Here is a 17,590-nt window from a genome sequence, read left to right as displayed (position 1 = left end):
GTGCGGTGGGTTCTTGTTTGGGATTAAAACATCTATGAATATGCATAATTTTATGCACTTAATATATACACAGTAGTATCATTAAGTTGCATATATATGTGCACATATATAAGACTGCAGATCAATGCAATACAATAGTTTAGGTAGGAAATATCTTGGTATCAATGAACTTACTATTTTTTTTTTTATAAGTACCAAGTAATTAATCAGATACAGCAAAAAAAAAAACAACAAAATAAACTGAATACCTTCAAAACAGAAGGCATTCAATTGATTAAATATGGACTGGAAAATCTATATTACATGGCCTAAGCTATCTTGCTTGTTTTTTATATATTAAGGGACCTTGAAATTCTTGGTGGTACTACAGATATGAGCCACATACATTTCTAATGTAACTGCATTAATTAGGGAGAATGTAAAGAAAATTTTTTTTCTACTTCTGTACAACCTGCTTTGTATGTATAATTTGAAACTATCTATATGTAAATAAGGCTAAACCTGTACTATATATGTGAGAGAGGTATTTCTGCAACAAAGTAAAGTTTACTAAATTCATCATTGGCAGCCTTTTGCTAGCATTTGCAGGAGGCACAGGAACTAAAGTAGACACAGATACTTCTATTTGCCTTTTTAAAAGGCAAGGTATGAACCCTATACCTAGTCAACCTTGTATCCATAATGTCCACAGTAGTGGACAGCCGGATGAGTTTCTGTGTAGATTATCCCAATCTTATTGGAAGATAGTTACTGGAAGTCATTGCTAGAGGCCACGTTCCTTGATAATCAGAATCAATATTATCTGCATAAGAAGATAACTATGACTAAAAAGTCAATACAATTGCACTTGGCTATAGAAATGCAATACTATCATTTCATGTGGCATAAAAAGCGTAGGACTACCAACTTTCTCAGTTATGATGTGAACTTTTTTAGCCAAGAGTGTCTAAGCTTTTGTATATCAGTAGAAAATCTAAGAAATTTTGGTTTGTACCAAGTCATATCCAGGGGTCTAATTTTCTCCCCGCGCTGAGAGTTTGCAGTGCGGGGAACATTTTTTTTGTTTTCACATGTGCCTGTTGCCCCACCTCAAAGGGGTTTGAGGCGGGGCAAGAGGCACATGCGCACTCGTGTGGACGTGTCCTAAGTGTACAGATATTCAGGCTTTTTTCCTCTCAGGGCAAAAATGGTCTTTCCAGGAAAAAAATTGCCTGTGAACAATCAGGGTTAAATTACTCCCAAGAGAGTTTCTTCTGGGACAGGAAAAGCCTGTAAATACTGTCACTGCACTTCTGTCAGAAGAGATCATAGGCCCCCTGCATCCTCTCCCTCCACCCACAGGGAGACACTGTGTCACTTGCTGAACTCTGCTGCTCCAACTGGGAGTAGAACATGCCCCCTTCACAATCCCCACATTGTGCTGCAAGGAAACACAGACTCACCATGGGCACCACTGTTCTGGGATCAGCAGTCAAATGTCTGTACATATGGCTCTCAAGTTTTTTTTTACCAGGAGAACAAACTTGAGAAAATTCTCCCAGATTGTTTGAATGTGCATATGTAGCCACAGTGCAGCAAGGTGAAATAGGGCAGCAAAAGAAAGAATACATGCCCAAAGGGTTTTCTAAAATTTTGAGCATTTCTAAGGTAGGGCTATGCTGCTGCATAGGTAAAAACACAATGACTAAATAGGATATGTTTAGGCAAAGTCTAAGCATCCCTGCAAACCAGGAATACTTACAATAAGCTTTTCATCAATCATAAAAACATTGATTTAGCGTGTATTACAAAACAGGATTTGAAATATGCAACCCTCCCACTAAAATAGTTTTTCTCATGAGATTCTACATACTTTTACCTAAAAAAGATTTATATGGGAGAGTTTATAAAGCTAGATACTAAAAATGTCAGAATCCTCTAATGGAACCATATTCCACTGAAATATGTATTTATGTATAAATCACAATCATCTGGAAATTGGATTGCTCTTGACAGAATTTTACTGGTAAATGAAAAATGTAAGAGACAGTCCAGAGTTTCTACAACATCAAATGAACATGTTTATAACATTTTATTATGAAGTGCTATCATTTTTTCTCATTTCAAATTACTGCTTTTAATTTACATTATTTTAAAGTACAGAATCAAATTATTGAAGCCAAGTACTTTAGTTAACCCTAGACATTTTTAAAGTTATCAGTGGAGAATTTAAAAAACTCATTTTTCATTCCAGTTCTGTATGAAGTCAAATTTTAATATTTTTAAATGCTTCATAAAAAGGAAGCTTCTCAAATAAAATAGATTAAAGCTTTACTATCATTCAGATTTCTCTTTTTGACTTGAACTATATAAATATTTGTTCATTCTTATGACCCTTTAGATTTTATGAATGTTTTCCAAATCTGTTTAACAAACATCTAGCAAGCATTTTTTTTTAAGTAACAGTTTTCAGATATTCAAGATCAGAAAAAAAGCTATTCTTCCTACAGTCATATCTCAAGTATTCTTCATTACATTGGTGAATGATTTAGAAAGTTAAAGTTTAGGTGTTGCAACATTAGATGTGTAGTGAAATCATAGGATAAAATAAAGTACTTATACCTTCATTTAAAAATAAAAGTGTGTTCCTGGATAAGATTGCCAACAGTAGTTTCTAAATGTAATCTTTACAATCAGAAAAGTCATGTAAGTCTGAATCCTCACTCACAGCAAGGGATACAGTTAATAGACAGAGCATCTAGAGCACAATGGTTTCTCATATGTTTGGCTAAATGTGTCATGGAGCATTTCATGTACTAGTCAAAATTGTAAAGTGGTTGCCTTACCACTATTATCTTTGTCTTACTACTCATAGTGACAATTAGTGGGTAGCCTACTCAAGTGAATAATGATGAAATGTATAGGTGACATTATTTTTGTGACCACTTCATGATCCTATGCTATATTCAATTCCTATATCGAAAATTTGTTTTTTTTCCTGTCAGTAGTTATTAACAGCTCTGGAACTTTACTAACTTGGATACCAAGACTTGTAATCACAGTACAGAAAGCTATTTAGTATGGACGTATGCTTATTAAAGAATTTCTGTATTCTCTCTCTCTGTCAATATTTTAGGATTACACTATTCACAGATTAATATCTACAGCCATTAGACTGCTTCAGGGGTAGCTGCATGGATTGATTTTAGATCTCCATTAAATCCTCTAATTAGGCAATCATTCACGATGTGTTGCATCATCTGAAAAACTGCACCACAATTTCAACTCCATTGTTCTTCGATGCTCTTATCTTCATAGAGCTTTTTGGCGTATTTCCAGAAGGCTTTTCTAGATTTGAGCCTATCTGGTGGTGGCATAGTAATGTCCTTGTTGATTAGGAGGTTTGGGTTACCAATGGCCTTATGATATTCCCTCATTCCTGAGGCATCACAGTGGAGCTGTGGGGGAACAATGTTCTCTATGACTGGAAGCCATAACAAGGGTGCACTTTTTAGCATTCCTGACATAATCCAGATAGCTGCATTTAACTGTGTGTCAACCATCTTTGTGTGTATGCTTAGGTTCCAGACTGGGGAACAATATTCTGCTGCAGGAAAAAGAAGCACTACAGTGGCTGTTCGAAGCGTGGTTGCGTTTGCTCTCCATGTCATTCCAGCCAGTTTATGCACAAGGTTAACTTGTGCTTTCATTCTTTTTAGCAACATTCTGTAGATGTTCATGAAAGGCAAGGCTCTGATTGAGAGTTACACTAAGGTATTTTGGGAACTTCTCATACTTAACCTCTTGTGCACAGAAAGTGGTGGCAAGTTTCTGTTTGGCATTGGCATTGTTTAAATGAAATGATGTGACAAGTTTTCCTCAGCTTTGGGCAGAGTCTCCAACATGGAAAATACTCTGTTTTTATATTCTATTTTTGTCAAGGAAATTAATGATTATCTTCTTTTTCTATTAGAATCTGATCTTTTGCTTTTGCAAAATTAAGATGACATCAAGTGTCATTGAACATCTGTGAGCAAACTTAAATGCATGTGGTGTGAAAGCTCCTACAGAAGGATGCTTATCAACAGGAAATGTGACAGTCTGTGCTGGTGGAAAATTAATAGGAAATTTGGATGAGGACAGGCATATTGATCCATTATCCAGTACGTAGTATTTCACTTTCCTCTGAATACAGTTGTAGGGATAGCAAAACTATCTAGATGATAATGGTGGTGATTATTATAACTGTCAAAAATATCAGCTATTTCAAATGAGCTTTCACATCTAGTAAATTTCTTATTTGTAAGACAACTCTTATAGCCATATATAAGAATATCTTTTCTCTTTTTTCTTTTTTTTTTTCCCAAAGAGAGCTTTACTCTTTATAAGTTCTTAAAATGAAGAATCAAAAACAGCCGAACAACTGAATTGGAGAAAAACTATTGGATGATGGACTGTAAAGTGGAGAGAAAGCTGGCTGAATTGTCAAGCTCAACAAGTAGTAATCAATGGCTCAATTTCAGGCTGGCAGCCAGTATCAAGTGGATTGCCCTAGGGGTCAGTCCTGGGGCCAGTTTTTATAGATTTTATAGATTTTTGAGGTCAGAAGGAACCTCAGTAGATCATCGAGTCTGACCCTCTGCCCTGGGCTGGAAAGATTGCTGTGGTCAGATGACCCCAGCTAGGTGCTTGTCTAGTCTCCTCTTAAAGACCTCCAAGGTAGAGGAGAGCACAGCCTCCCTTGGAAGCCCATTCCAGGTTTTGGCAACCCTCACCATAAAGACATTTTTCCTAATGTCTAATATAAATCTGCTCTCTGTCAGTTTATGGCCATTGTTCCTAGTAACTCCAAGGGACACCCTGGTAAACAGAGTATCCCCTATTTCTTGCTGCTTCTCCCCGCAATGAATTTGTAGATAGCTACCAGATCCCCTCAGGCTTCTTTTGCAGATACTGAAGAGATTCAGGTCCTTCAACCTCTCCTCATACAATCTCACCTGTAGGTGCATAACCACACAAGTAACTCTCCTCTGAACCTTCTCAAGGTTATCCACATCCTTCTTGAAGTGCAGTGCCCAGAACTGAATGCAGTACTCCAGCTACAGTCTTATCAATGCTGCTTAGAGGGGAAGTTTAACTTCCTTAGACTTGCTCATGATGCACACCTTCTAATGCATAAAAGAGTGCAGTTGACTTTACTCAATATCTTCATTAATGTTCTGAAAGATTGGATGGATTGCACCCTAAGCAAGTTCATGGATGACACCAAGATTGGGGCGGGGGGGGGGGGGGGGGGGGGGGAGTAGTAAGTACACTAGGGAATAGGGCTAGGATTTGGAGTGACGTAGACAAATTAGAAGATCTCATGAGGTTCAACAAAGACAAGTGCAAAGGCCTGCACTTAGGATGGAAGAATCCCATGCACTGCTCTAGCTGGATGACTGACTGGATAAGCAGCAGCTCTGCATGAAAGGACCTGAGAGTTGCAGTGGACAATAGATGGATATGAGTCAGTAGTGTGCCCTTGTTGCCAAGAAAGCCTAGCAACATACTGGGCTGCTTTAGTAAGAGCGTTGCCAGCAGATCAAAGGAAGTAATTATTCCCATGTATTTTGCACTGCTGAGGAGCACTGTGCCCAGTGTTGGGAGCCCTACTATAGAAAGGATGTGGACAAGATGGAGAAAGTCTAGCAGAGAGCAATGAAAATGGTCTGTGGGCTGGGGCACATGACTTCTGGGCTAGGGACAGACATTACATTTAAACCAAGTTAAGTGAAGAGAAACTAGTTTAAACCTATAACAGAACATAAGTTCAGTGCACATAAACCAGATTCAAAATGGCTGAAACTGGATTAAGATAAATCTGGTTGAATGTAGTATCAGACTTAACTGAACTGAGTCAAACTGGTTTATGCAATATATGTCCCAGACCCCTTCCTAGTTTAATTTAAAGTAGAGTCCCTCAGCATTTCTGGGCTGGGCTGGGCTGGGCTGTGCTCTCTGCTCTGGAGAAAAGGGCTGCCCCCACCCCTCTGCTTCCTGGCTAGAGCTCTGGTAGAGACTGCAGTCACAGCAGGGTCTACCTGGCTTTCCCCTGCCCCCCCACCACTGTCCAAGCAGGGACCCCCCCTTCCCACCCTCCCTCCCTCCTATCTTCCACAGTACACAAACTCTAGGCATGTGGTATGCTAGCTAATTCGGAGAGGGGTGTGTGTGTGTTTATGTGTGTGTGTATGTGTCTGTGTGTGTAATTTCACTGGGATAGGCAGACAAAACAGTGTGTGCTTAGGACTTTTTGAAGCTAATCAACAAGTCAGCTGGTAATGTCCCTCCCTTCCTTCCTTGGAAAAAGCTGTTTAAGAGCTTGAACTTGTCTTTTGTTTTGTTGATGGACAGCTAAATGCTGTATTATTAGCCTCCTGCTGGCTCTCTTGCATGTCAGATTTTCAGATAGTATGAAGAAACAGGGGGAGGGAGATTGGAAAGCTCTGTATCATCAACAGATGCATGTACTACACACCCCCTCCCCGCCTTTTGCCTCAGAGTGCTAACCGGGGTCTGGGGTCTGACAACACTCCTGCCCCTTGAGCAGTAAGCGAGTGGGGAAAAGCCTGGGATTGTACAGGCAGGATGAGGGTTTAAACTTCTCCCTAATCAGAGGTCCTGCTGGGGTCTGCCCCCCACCCTCAGCTCAGCACTATTGAAAGGAAGGGAGGACTGCTCTAGTGCCTCCTGGCTTCTAGCTTTTACCACTGCAGGCATGTGCCTGAATTTTCCTCAGTCCGGAGTGAATATCTGTGCAGTTGCAAACTGTTTCAATCAATGCATGTTAGACTAACCTGCAAAGACTGAATCAATTCAGGCTCAGGCTTTTTGAATGTCTGTCCCTAGCCCTGAAGAGAAGCTGAGGGAACTGGGCTTATTTAGTCTGCAAAAGAGAAGACTGAGAGGGGATTTGATAGCAGCCTTTAACTACCTGAAGGGTGGTTCCAAAGAGGATGGATCTAGACTGTTCTCAGTGATGACAGATGACAGAACAAGGAGTACTGGTCTCAAATTGCAGGTTTTTAAGGCCCAGCTTGACAAAGCCCTGGCTGGAATGATCTAGTTTGGGATGGTCCTGCTTTGAGCAGGGTGACCTCCTGATTTCTATGATTTCTATTACCTCCTTTTCTCTGATTCTATTGCTTCACAAGAGAGGGGGATTTCTTGAGTATAACTATTTTCCTTTAGGTTGTTTGCCACTTTTAAAGCTACCTGAGGAGCTATAAAAATCATAGAAAATTAGGATTGGTAGGGACTTCAGGAGTCATCTAGTCTAACCCATGCTCAAAGCAGGACCATCCTCAATTAGATCATCCCAGCCAAAGCTTTGTCCAACCGGGTCATGAAAACATCCAAGGATGGAGATTCCACCACCTCTCAGGGTAACCTGTTCCAGTGTTTCTCTAGTGAGAAAATTCTTCCTAGTATCTAACTTAAACTTCCCTTGCTCAAACTTGAGACCTCTGCTCCTTTTTCTGTCATCTACCATCACTGAGAAAAATCTAACTTCATCCTGCTTGGAACCCCCTTTCAGCTGTTTGAAGGCTGCTATTAAATCCCCGCTCGGTCATCTCATCTCTAGACTAAATAAGCCCAGTTCCCTCAGTCTTTCCTCGTAAATCATGTTCCCTAGGCTCCTCACACTTTTTGTTGCCCCTCCAGTGGACTGGCTCCAATTTGTCCACAACCTTTCTGTAGTAGGGGGCCCAAAACTGAACACAGGACTCCAGATGTGGCCTCACCAGTGCTGAATAGAAGGGAATAATTGCTTCTCTTGCCCTGCCGGCAACACACCTATCAATGCAGCCCAGTATGCTGTTGGCCTTCTTGGCAACAAGGGCACACTGATGGTTCACATTCAGCTTATTTTCCATTGTAACCCCCAGGTCCTTTTCTGTAGAGCTGCTGCCCAGCCAGTCATCCCCTAGCCTGTATTGGTGCATGTGACTGTTCTGTCCTAAGTGCAGGCAGGACTTTGCACTTGTTCTTTTTGAACCTCATGAGATTCCTTTTGGCCCAATCCTCCAATTTTCCTAGGTCACTCTGAATCCTAGCCCTACCCTCCAGTGTACCTACTACTCCCTGCCAGCCTGATGTCATCTGCAAACTTGGTGAGGGTACACTCTATGCCATCTTCCAGGTTTTTGATGAAGACATTGAACAAAACTGGCCTCAGGACTGCCCCCTGGTCACTCCACTTGATACTGGCTGCCAACTAAATATCAAGTCACTGATGACTACCCTCTGAGCTCAATGATCTGGACAGTTTTCTATCCATCCTACAGTCCATTCATCCAGCTGTCATCTTAACTTGCCTGTGAAAATGTTGTGGGAGACCATATCAAAATCCTTGCTAAAATCAAGGTACACCATATCCACCATTTTCCCCACATCCACAGAGCTAGTCATCTCATCATAGGAGGCAATCAAGTTGCTCAGGCATGACTTGCCCTTGGTGTATTCATTCTGACTGTTCCTAATCACCTCCTAGTGCTTATAAATGGATCTTTGAGGATTTTCTCCATGATTTTTCTAGGGCCTGAGGTGAGGCTGACTAGTCTGTAGTTCCCTGGATCCTCCTTCCTTTCCCTTTCTTAAATATGGGCACTTGTTGTCCTTTTCCAATCATCTGGGAGCTCTCCCAATCATCATGAGCTTTAGAAGATGATGGCCAGTATCTCTGCAATCACCTCAGCACCCCTGGGTATATCCCATCCTGCTCCATCGACTTGTAGATTCAATTAATGTGTTATGCATTTAAATCCCCAACGCTGAAATTTTCAAAGCCATACATCTGTTTAGAGGTCATATTTAGTCATAGTTAACAGACAGCACAGGTATCCTGATACCACAATTTCAACTTTTAAGAAGAGATTGAGAGAACCCTAATTTATTAAGTAAACAAATTCAAATTTGATGGAGGTACCCATTTTCACAAAGGCAAGTGCAATAAAACACTTATTATTTTGGGGCACAATCCTATGTGTTCAGCCAAAATTAAAAGGATATTTTCTAAATTTCTTAAAAAGTCACATCTCTGAAATGCACTGGATAGTTTACAATGTGCTTTCAAAAATAAAATTCTACTCAGAATAAACCCCCATGTGGAAAATTAAGACACACTGGGTGCATCTACATAAGATGCTTAACTTTACATTAGCATAATTTACTGCAAAGTAAGCATGTGCATCTACACATGCACATGCTTACTTCACAATAAACCTCCTTAATCCTGAATAAATTTGCTACCTGAAAATGCAAAATCTCCTGACCCGGGGCTCCCTACCAGCCCCTGGGCTAGCACCTAGGGGATGTCTGGAGCTTCCCCCAAGCGGCAGCAGGGGCCCATTGCAGGGCTGCAGGGAACTGGGTGCAAATCTACTCTCTAATCCCAGCATGTATAGATGCCTGCCCAAAAACTCTTACTCCAGAGTAGGTTACATCACAGTAAATTTGGGCCATAGTAAATGCCTGTGTAGATGTGCCCACTTAGTTTTTGCAAAATCAGACTTTTGTCAGATATCCTGAATGTATTAAAGCAACATGGGGAATAAAATGGAAAAATAAAATCTGATGAAAGAATGCTATGTGAATTGCATCAACACACACATTTTTTCAGGACTGAAAAGGAAGAAAGTACATACAATATAGCTGCATATATCAGCATGAGTTTTATAATATGCCAGTAGGTGACTGGAAAAAGAAAAAAGGTATGGACTGCTCATCTTCCAATTAGTATTCTAGGAATAAGAAAATTAGTGAAGCAAAATGGAAGAGCTGAAAACCAATCAACTGAAGCAAAAATCTGAAGTAATAGCTTGGTATTGAATATTGAATTTCAGTTAACTAGTTATATGAAAACATTTGGCTAGTACTGAAGTGACTATATAGATCTGTGGAGACATGATATATTTATAAATGCAGAAGAAAGTCATTCTGGGAAGCAAAATGAAACCTGACTAGTAGGGCTGTGTGAGGCTTCAGACCATGCTTCAGATCCGGAGAAGCTTCAGCTGCTTTGGTGTCTGAAGCAGCATGCCTGGATCAAAGTTCAGGCTTCATTAGGCTTTCTGAAGTGGTTCAGAGCTTCCAAACTACTTTGGAAAAGCTTTGGAGCTGTCTCGGAGATCTGGCCATAGGGTATAATGGGAAATCAATGAAATATGTATAACTTTGTTGTTTTTTGGATTTGGATGAAACTTGAAGGGCTGGTAGCCCCTGCTGAGAACAGGCAGCCTTCCAAGCTTCAATAAGATCAATGTAGAAGTTCAGGGAGAACTGCACCCCAAATTCTTGAAAGCAAAACTCATGTCACATCTGTGTTACACCACAGGGGGGTGAAAACTTCAGGAAGGGCAGGCCCTGGTGAGGCCATGAAGCCTGCCAAGTTTCAAGAAGACAGGTGCAGGGGGTTGGGAGGAATTGTACCTCAAGCTGCTGACAGGCAAAACTCATGACATAGATGACCCTGTGTGTGTTAAGGCGCAGTGGGTTGAAAACTGCAGGGGTGGTGGTCCCCGCTGAGGCCATGAACCCTGTCAGCTGTCAAGGAGATAGGTGCAGGGGGAGTCTTCCTTCTGGGGCCTGCACCTCTGGCTACTGACATGCAAAACTCATGACTTGAGTGATACTGTGTGTGTTAAGGCGCAGGAGGGTGAAAGCTGCTTCATGGCTGAGGCCACGAAGCCTGCCAACTGTCAAGGAGATAGGTGCAGAGAGCATCTGGGGCCCTGCACCCCTAGCTGCTGACAGACAAAACTCCTGACATGGGTGCTTGTGCGACTGACTGTGTCTGTCTTGGGGCAGCTGATTGTCTGTATTGATTCTTTCCTCTCCTTAGTCTGTGGTTTTGTAGGTGTTAATCCTTGCTCGTTAACTCGTTATGTAGTAGCTAGGTACTGTGTATTGAGCTGGTCCCTGAGTAAACCATGATTGATTGGTAACTGGTAACACAGTAGCTTAGCAGTCAGACCTGCAGTAGTCCCCACCTCCCCTGCGCCCCCTCCCCCCCGGTGCCCCAAAACAGACACAGTTGCACAAGCACCCATGTCACAAGTTTTGCCTGTCAGCAGCCAGAGGTACAGGGCCCCAGAACCCAGAAGCCCTGCACTGATCTCCTTTACAGCTGGCAGACTTTGTGGCCTCATTAGGGGCCACCACCCTTGCAATTTTCAGTCCACTGTGCCTTAACAAATACTGAGTCATCTATGTCATGAGTTTTGCCTGTCAGCAGCCTGAGGTGCAGTTTCCCCCAAACCCCTGCATCTAACTTCTTGAAACTTGGCAGACATTGTGGCCTCACCAGGGGCTACCACCCCTGCAGTTTTCACCCCCATATGGTTTAATACATACACCTGACATGCGTTTTGCTTTCAAGAATTTGGGGTGCAGCTCCCCCCGAACCCCTCTGCTGATCTTTTTGAAACTTAGCAGACTTTATGCTCTTAGCATCAGCTACCACTACTGCAATTTTCATCCAAATCAGACAAATAACAACAAAGTTATAGATATTTCATTGATTCCCCATTATACCCTATGGCCGGATCTCCAAGGCGGCTCCGAAGCTTCAGAGCTGCTTCGGACAGATTGAAGCGGGAAACCAATCCGGAGCTCTGGATCAGATCCATGGCATCCAAAGTGGCTGGATACAATGCTGGATCAAATAGCTGCCTACTCGCACAGGCCTACTGACTAGTATCTATCCTGAACAATGTTTGTGAAAAATTGCTGTACAGCTTGTTGGAAAGAAAAGAAACAGTAAGGAAAATGGTATTATAGCCATTCCTGTGAAGTTCCTAATAGTAAGCTTTTGCAGGCATGAAGGTGTGTATTGCTTTAGTACAAAGCTACATCCTGGATCCAGTATAAGTCAGAGGACAGAAAAAAATCAGTCTAAATTTGTATCCAAAAATCCTTCAGGGTTTTCCTTGAAATGTCTGGTACCACTTCTAGATTGTTTCTTTTGAAGGAGAAGGCTGACAGCTTCAAAGAATTCTGGTCTCTTTAAATCCCAAGTCTGAAGTTGACTTTCTCCATGAACATTCATTTTGAAAGCACTGACCTCTTTATTGTCCAGTCTATGGGTGCAATAATTTAGATTCCAGACAAGACACAAGTTGGCCACTAACACTATGCCTCAAGTTCATGTAACAAGCTCTGAACTAGCAGGAGATCACGTGTGTTCAAGGCTTTAATTCATGCAGTCACTGGAAAGTTTGCAATCAAGTCTTGATTCTTTGGCATTTGCAAATCCTCTAGGTATACCTTCTGCTATATGGAAGCTTTATTTCTAAAATTTAATGTTTCAGTGGTGCATCCCACTTTCTCTCTTCCTGCCCCCCCCCATCTGTCTGCAAATTAAGAAGGTCTAGCTCAGCACCAACTGAAATTTTAACTGACTTAAATGGCTGCTTTATTTGCCATGTAAGGACAGGCTCCAATATCTCATTAAGCCACTGGATATGATTCTATTCAGGTTAGGTTAGTGGAGTTTTTATCTGCCATTATTATTCTTTAATGCTTATCTGCACATTTATTGTTCCTTCAATACATTTGCATATGCAGTTTTTACAAGAATAATTGAAAATGCTATGGAAGCCCCATTTTGGTGAATTGGACCTGCTAACATCTCCCCCTCAAAGAGTCAAATACTCATTATTGTGGATGATTCTGGAAGACACTATGATTTCTCTTAACCTGTTTCTCTGGTAATAATAGAGCCAGGATACCTTTGAACATTTCTGATTTTTGACGAACAAAAGAGTTCAGACCCTATGCAAACTGAATAGAACTGAGAGCCACCAAGCTATTCTCAAATATGATTCCCTCAGAATTGAAGGGAAATTGGTGAAGTTGATAAGTTGTGATGCATGCCTGAACAGACAACAGTGCTCATTCATCTCCCTGTCAAGAAGCAATTCATCTGCTCCCCATCTGGCAAGTATGAATGGGAAAGACACACCTTAATTGATGACCTTAGTAAAAAAGATGGATGTTCATGAGAGATCACTAAAAGCCTCATTGGCTTGTCTGTCTGCCAGTTGTCAAGTGAGATCATCCAAGCACAAGACTTTTTGCTAGAAGTCAGAATAACAAATGTCTGATTTTTTCTTTTGTTCAGATGGGGTCCATAATCTTGCAGTAGTCTTGAAGGACTTCTGCAGACAGCAAAGAATTCAAAAGGAGTCAATATGCTACTTGACAGTAATTGTTGCTACAGCAACCCTTTGATTAATACTGAGGTGTAATCAGGAAACTTGTAGCAAAGTTGTATCTATCCCTAAATGTATTATGCCATAATTTCATGCTGTAGAGATATTTGTTTAGGAGATTCAGAAGACCACGGGCTTGAATTTTTCACAATTGTTGATCACTACCAATAATTTTGAATACTTCAGTTGAAATTGGGGTTTCCTAGTACATGTAAAGAAAAACCTGGCCTGGGTATCTGAACAGTTACTGTCATTAAAAAAGTGAAAATGTATCTGTCAATTTATAATACCAAAATCTTTATTGTAAAAGTAATAATGGTCTAGTCTGTTCATTTGCTAGGAACTATAAGGTGTCAGTTATTTTATTCTTATTCTTCTGGTTAGCTTATAAATTATTGTGTGGTCTGTGTATGATGCTATATGGGATGCAAACATATGTTTTTCTATGCTGTAAATTGATATTACAGCTAAGTTAAGATTGCTGGAGTCTATTATAATTGCAACCCCATGCTCACATATTTTTATTTGATTAAGTTGTAAGTTTAACTTTGGGCTTCTAATCTATGGTTTTAAACAAATAAATTAAGGTATTTCCCTTTTAAATGAAACTTGAAAACATCAACTCAAACACAGAAGACTTGTATCTTCCCCCAACACTTCAGTGGAAAACATACCAACTTGAAAAGCAGCATTATTTCACATTACTAGATGGAGGGTTTTGGTCTTTTGGGGGGGTTTTCCAATAATTTATGTAAAATAAAAATGCAACCTTTTTAAAAGGGGTGACCACCAGCATCTGGGGGAACGTTTGTTCACCAGAGCGCCCCAAGGGATGACGAGGTCGAATGGTCACAAACTACTTCAAGATCGTTTCAGGCTGGACATAAGGAAGAATTTCTTTACTGTCCGAGCCCCCAAGGTCTGGAACAGCCTGCCACCGGAGGTGGTTCAAGCGCCTTCATTGAACACCTTCAAGATGAAACTGGATGCTTATCTTGCTGGGATCCTATGAACCCAGCTGACTTCCTGCCCTTTGGGCGGGGGGCTGGACTCGATGATCTTCCGAGGTCCCTTCCAGCCCTGATGTCTATGAAATAAAAGACTGTAAATGGAAACAGATCGGGCAAAGGAGTTAAATCAGATGTGTTGAGTAACAGAATTCTCCTGGATCATGACAGAATATCTATGTACAGAATAGATAAGTAAGCATATTTGATGTTTCCATATGCAAAATTAGTAATTTTCATAACTGAATTAAGTTAGTGATGACTTTTCCCCCTTCTTCACTTGATATGGGAAGGATATTGAAATACATGGTTCTGTTTGGTGCTCCATTTGTTTTACAAAAATCTGATACAATTCCTGTCTTGTTGGTAAAGTTTTCATTTAATTAAAAATTATTTATATGCAACTTGGATTGTTCTTCAAGAGTCAAAATGTCACTAAATACTTGTGAAACAAGACACATAGTTCTCTGTTTATGTTTTAGATGTTTCTTATGCATTACAAATGATTAAGAGCTATATAGGTCAGCTAGGTGAAGGTCTTAACAGGTACTGATTTGCACCCAAAGGCAATGTATTTATCTGTATGTACTGATACCTATTTGATTTTTTGTGATTCATTTTTATAACATTGCCTGTTAATATCCTACCTGAGATGAAGTTTCAGGCAAGAAACTTCAAAATGCAGTCTTTTGTACAGACATACTTAAGGAATCACAGATGTTCACTTTGCCACATAGCACAACTTGAATAAGAACTGCTAAAAATACACAAACTGTCAGCTGTTGAACTATGAGTAAACTAGGTGTGTATTTTTTAGTTATAGTGTAAAGAAGTGTTATAGCACACCCACAAAATTTTAAAAGGTCACATTAAAAATACACTTACTGTGTCCAATTTTATGAGAAGCCTTACTAGCCTAGGCAAAATTGCTTCCATATATTTAATGCTCTTGGTGTCTATTTTGAAAATATGGTGATTTTTGGGGGGTTTTGGTTTTGGTTTTTTTGCTAATTTATGTCATGCCTAATCAAAGTATTTGCATAAAATACTTTCCCCTTAATATTAACATTTTTAAAAGAACTCATGCTCTATGCTTCCCACTTTAAGATCACAAAGCTAGAAGTAATATCTTATTACCTAAGCTTGCTTAGTCTCTCATTATAACTAACTACCTGTGAAAGTAATGTTATTTGAAATAAACCTTATAAAAGCCAAAGTAAAGTTGCTCCCTTTCCATTAGGTTCAACGTTAGTGATAAAAGTGGCAGTGAGGATACTATCGTAATAGTGGCAAGAACACAATTTGTACAGTTCAATGTTTCCCATGTGTCAAAGTTGCACTTATTAAGAAAGTCAGAATGAGGACAGTATTTTGTGATGGATCAGTTTGTACCACGAGTGTGCATAAGAATTCAGGGCAAGATAACAACATGCTCTTCAATGCTGTCGTAAATGGTAGAAAAAAAACTTGATAAACTATGACAGTCTTATTCATTAAGGAAGTAGGTCTGAAACAACGAGATGTTAAAAATAAAATAGATCAACATTTCATGGTAAGGTTTATATTATTTTGAATGTAAACTTCTTTTTGCTTTTGTTAGCAATGTCTGTATTTTAATATTTCAAGTTTAAGAAATGCAGTAAAGACCTCATTAGAAACAAAGACTATACTGGGGAGTAACTTTAAAAGGAGTATATCTTTCACAGTGCTGACAACTCTCCTACCTCTCAGTGGATTTATCTGTGTTTTCCTCTGTGATCATCTGCAAATCCTGTGTGTTTTTCCTTGAAACCTCCTTGATAAAATTTTCTTCTGTGTTTGCTTTGTGGATATCCTCATTAGTCTGTAGTTGTTCTAATAGGTTTTGCTGATGCCAGGTTTGAATAGATCGGTGGTGTACAGGGGTTGGACCTGGTACCGGTGTCAGTATATTGTGGTGAACAGGACTGTTGTTTTTCTTCAGCCCATTTCTCTCCCGAGAGTGACTCTTCAACCTGTTCTGAACCGGTGTTCCTCTATGTTCATATCCTTCCTGCTGCAGGCAGCCTCCGGTGCCTGTGGAGCCTTGTGAGGGGTGAGTGAACCACCTCCAGCGTAGCCTTAGGATCTGTTTCACATCAAACTCCTTCTTTCCAGAAACTGACATTGTTGCAGGAAAAAAAGACAAAGGGATATCCTTTAGAAAGGAAATGTATTCTTTGTTATCTCCTTGTCTTCCTCTGCCTCTTCTTAAGAAAAGACAACAAAAGAAGAAATACCAGTAGCCCTTTTTTTCCCCCTGATTAATACACAGCAAGCCCTTCAAGCTGCTGCTAAGCTGCTGCTAACTGTATAGGTGGGAATCCATACTGACAGGATGATGAGGTCAGACCTTAAACAAGTAAATCAGCTTAGCACAGGAAAGCAGCTACCATAACACTACCCAGCTGCTAGGCTTATACACTCTCACAGCACTATAGCACAGCTCTCTAATACATAACCTAGCTTCACATGCTCCTAAGGGATCTTAGGCAGCAACTTAAAATGCAGGAAAGCATACACAAATAAAGTGGAAAGACTTTCTTTCCCATGAGGTTTTGCTTGAAGCTTAATAATAAACGGTGCTGCATTTTACAGATGTATTCATGGTGCACTCAGTATGTTCTCCTTATGAAGATTTTTGGTAATGATCGGTAACAAAACTGTGAAAGCATCCTGCAGTTCATGCCTTTCCTTGCATTTATTGCAACATACTTCATTTTACTATGTGAAATTTATGTAATTGGCTTCAGAATGGTATAATGCTTACTTAAAACAGGCAGCATTTAAAATACATTGCACAGTATTTTATGAAGAAAATTCTTATGTTGAGATAGAATTCCATATATAATTATGACTCACTGTGGGTACAAGAAAAGAGAGAATGCTTGCAAAAGCAGATGAGAACCCTTCCATAAATTACTGTATCTGTGAAAAACACAGCACTTCCTGGCTAAGTGCCTGTGTAAACACCCGCTTGCCATCCTGCCCCTCATTCTCACAGACTATGCAAAGGGTAGTTTTATTATTATTAATATTATTATTTTGATAGTATAGTGTGCACCACAACATGTTTTGAACAAATTCACTAGATTACACAGATTCACTGTTAGTCATGCATTAATATGCAGGATGATGTAAACTGTACTGTAAATATGCTATTGTAGGACAATGTAAACTGTACTGTAAATATTATATGATAATGCATATAACATCTGGATATACAAACACATGCAGTCTTAGAGAAAAACAAACAGCTTGCTTGTTCTTTCTTTGTAGCAGTCTAAGTCTATGCCACAATTTAAAGATTATTAAATAATAGCTAGCAAT

The 17,590-nt window shown here is 40.0% G+C and overlaps 1 protein-coding gene across 1 annotated transcript in view; it reads right to left on the bottom strand.

Annotated features, from left to right (window-relative positions):
- LOC102385366 (kelch-like protein 4) overlaps positions 1 to 16,562 on the bottom strand; it is a gene marked incomplete at its 3' end in the record, with an annotated part of 72,519 nt that extends 55,957 nt beyond the window's left edge. The window contains exon 1 of the mRNA XM_006028541.2: positions 15,967 to 16,562. Within this exon, the coding sequence (XP_006028603.1) occupies positions 15,967 to 16,388 (422 nt within the window). The remainder of the gene's footprint in view (positions 1 to 15,966) is intronic.
- Positions 16,563 to 17,590: the final 1,028 nt, after the last annotated feature.

The sequence above is a fragment of the Alligator sinensis genome, unplaced genomic scaffold (genome assembly GCF_000455745.1).
Source record: "Alligator sinensis unplaced genomic scaffold, ASM45574v1 scaffold242_1, whole genome shotgun sequence".
Lineage (NCBI taxonomy): Eukaryota > Metazoa > Chordata > Crocodylia > Alligatoridae > Alligator > Alligator sinensis.
Note: the sequence above shows the minus strand (reverse complement) of the source record. Positions and strands in the feature narration are given on the sequence as shown.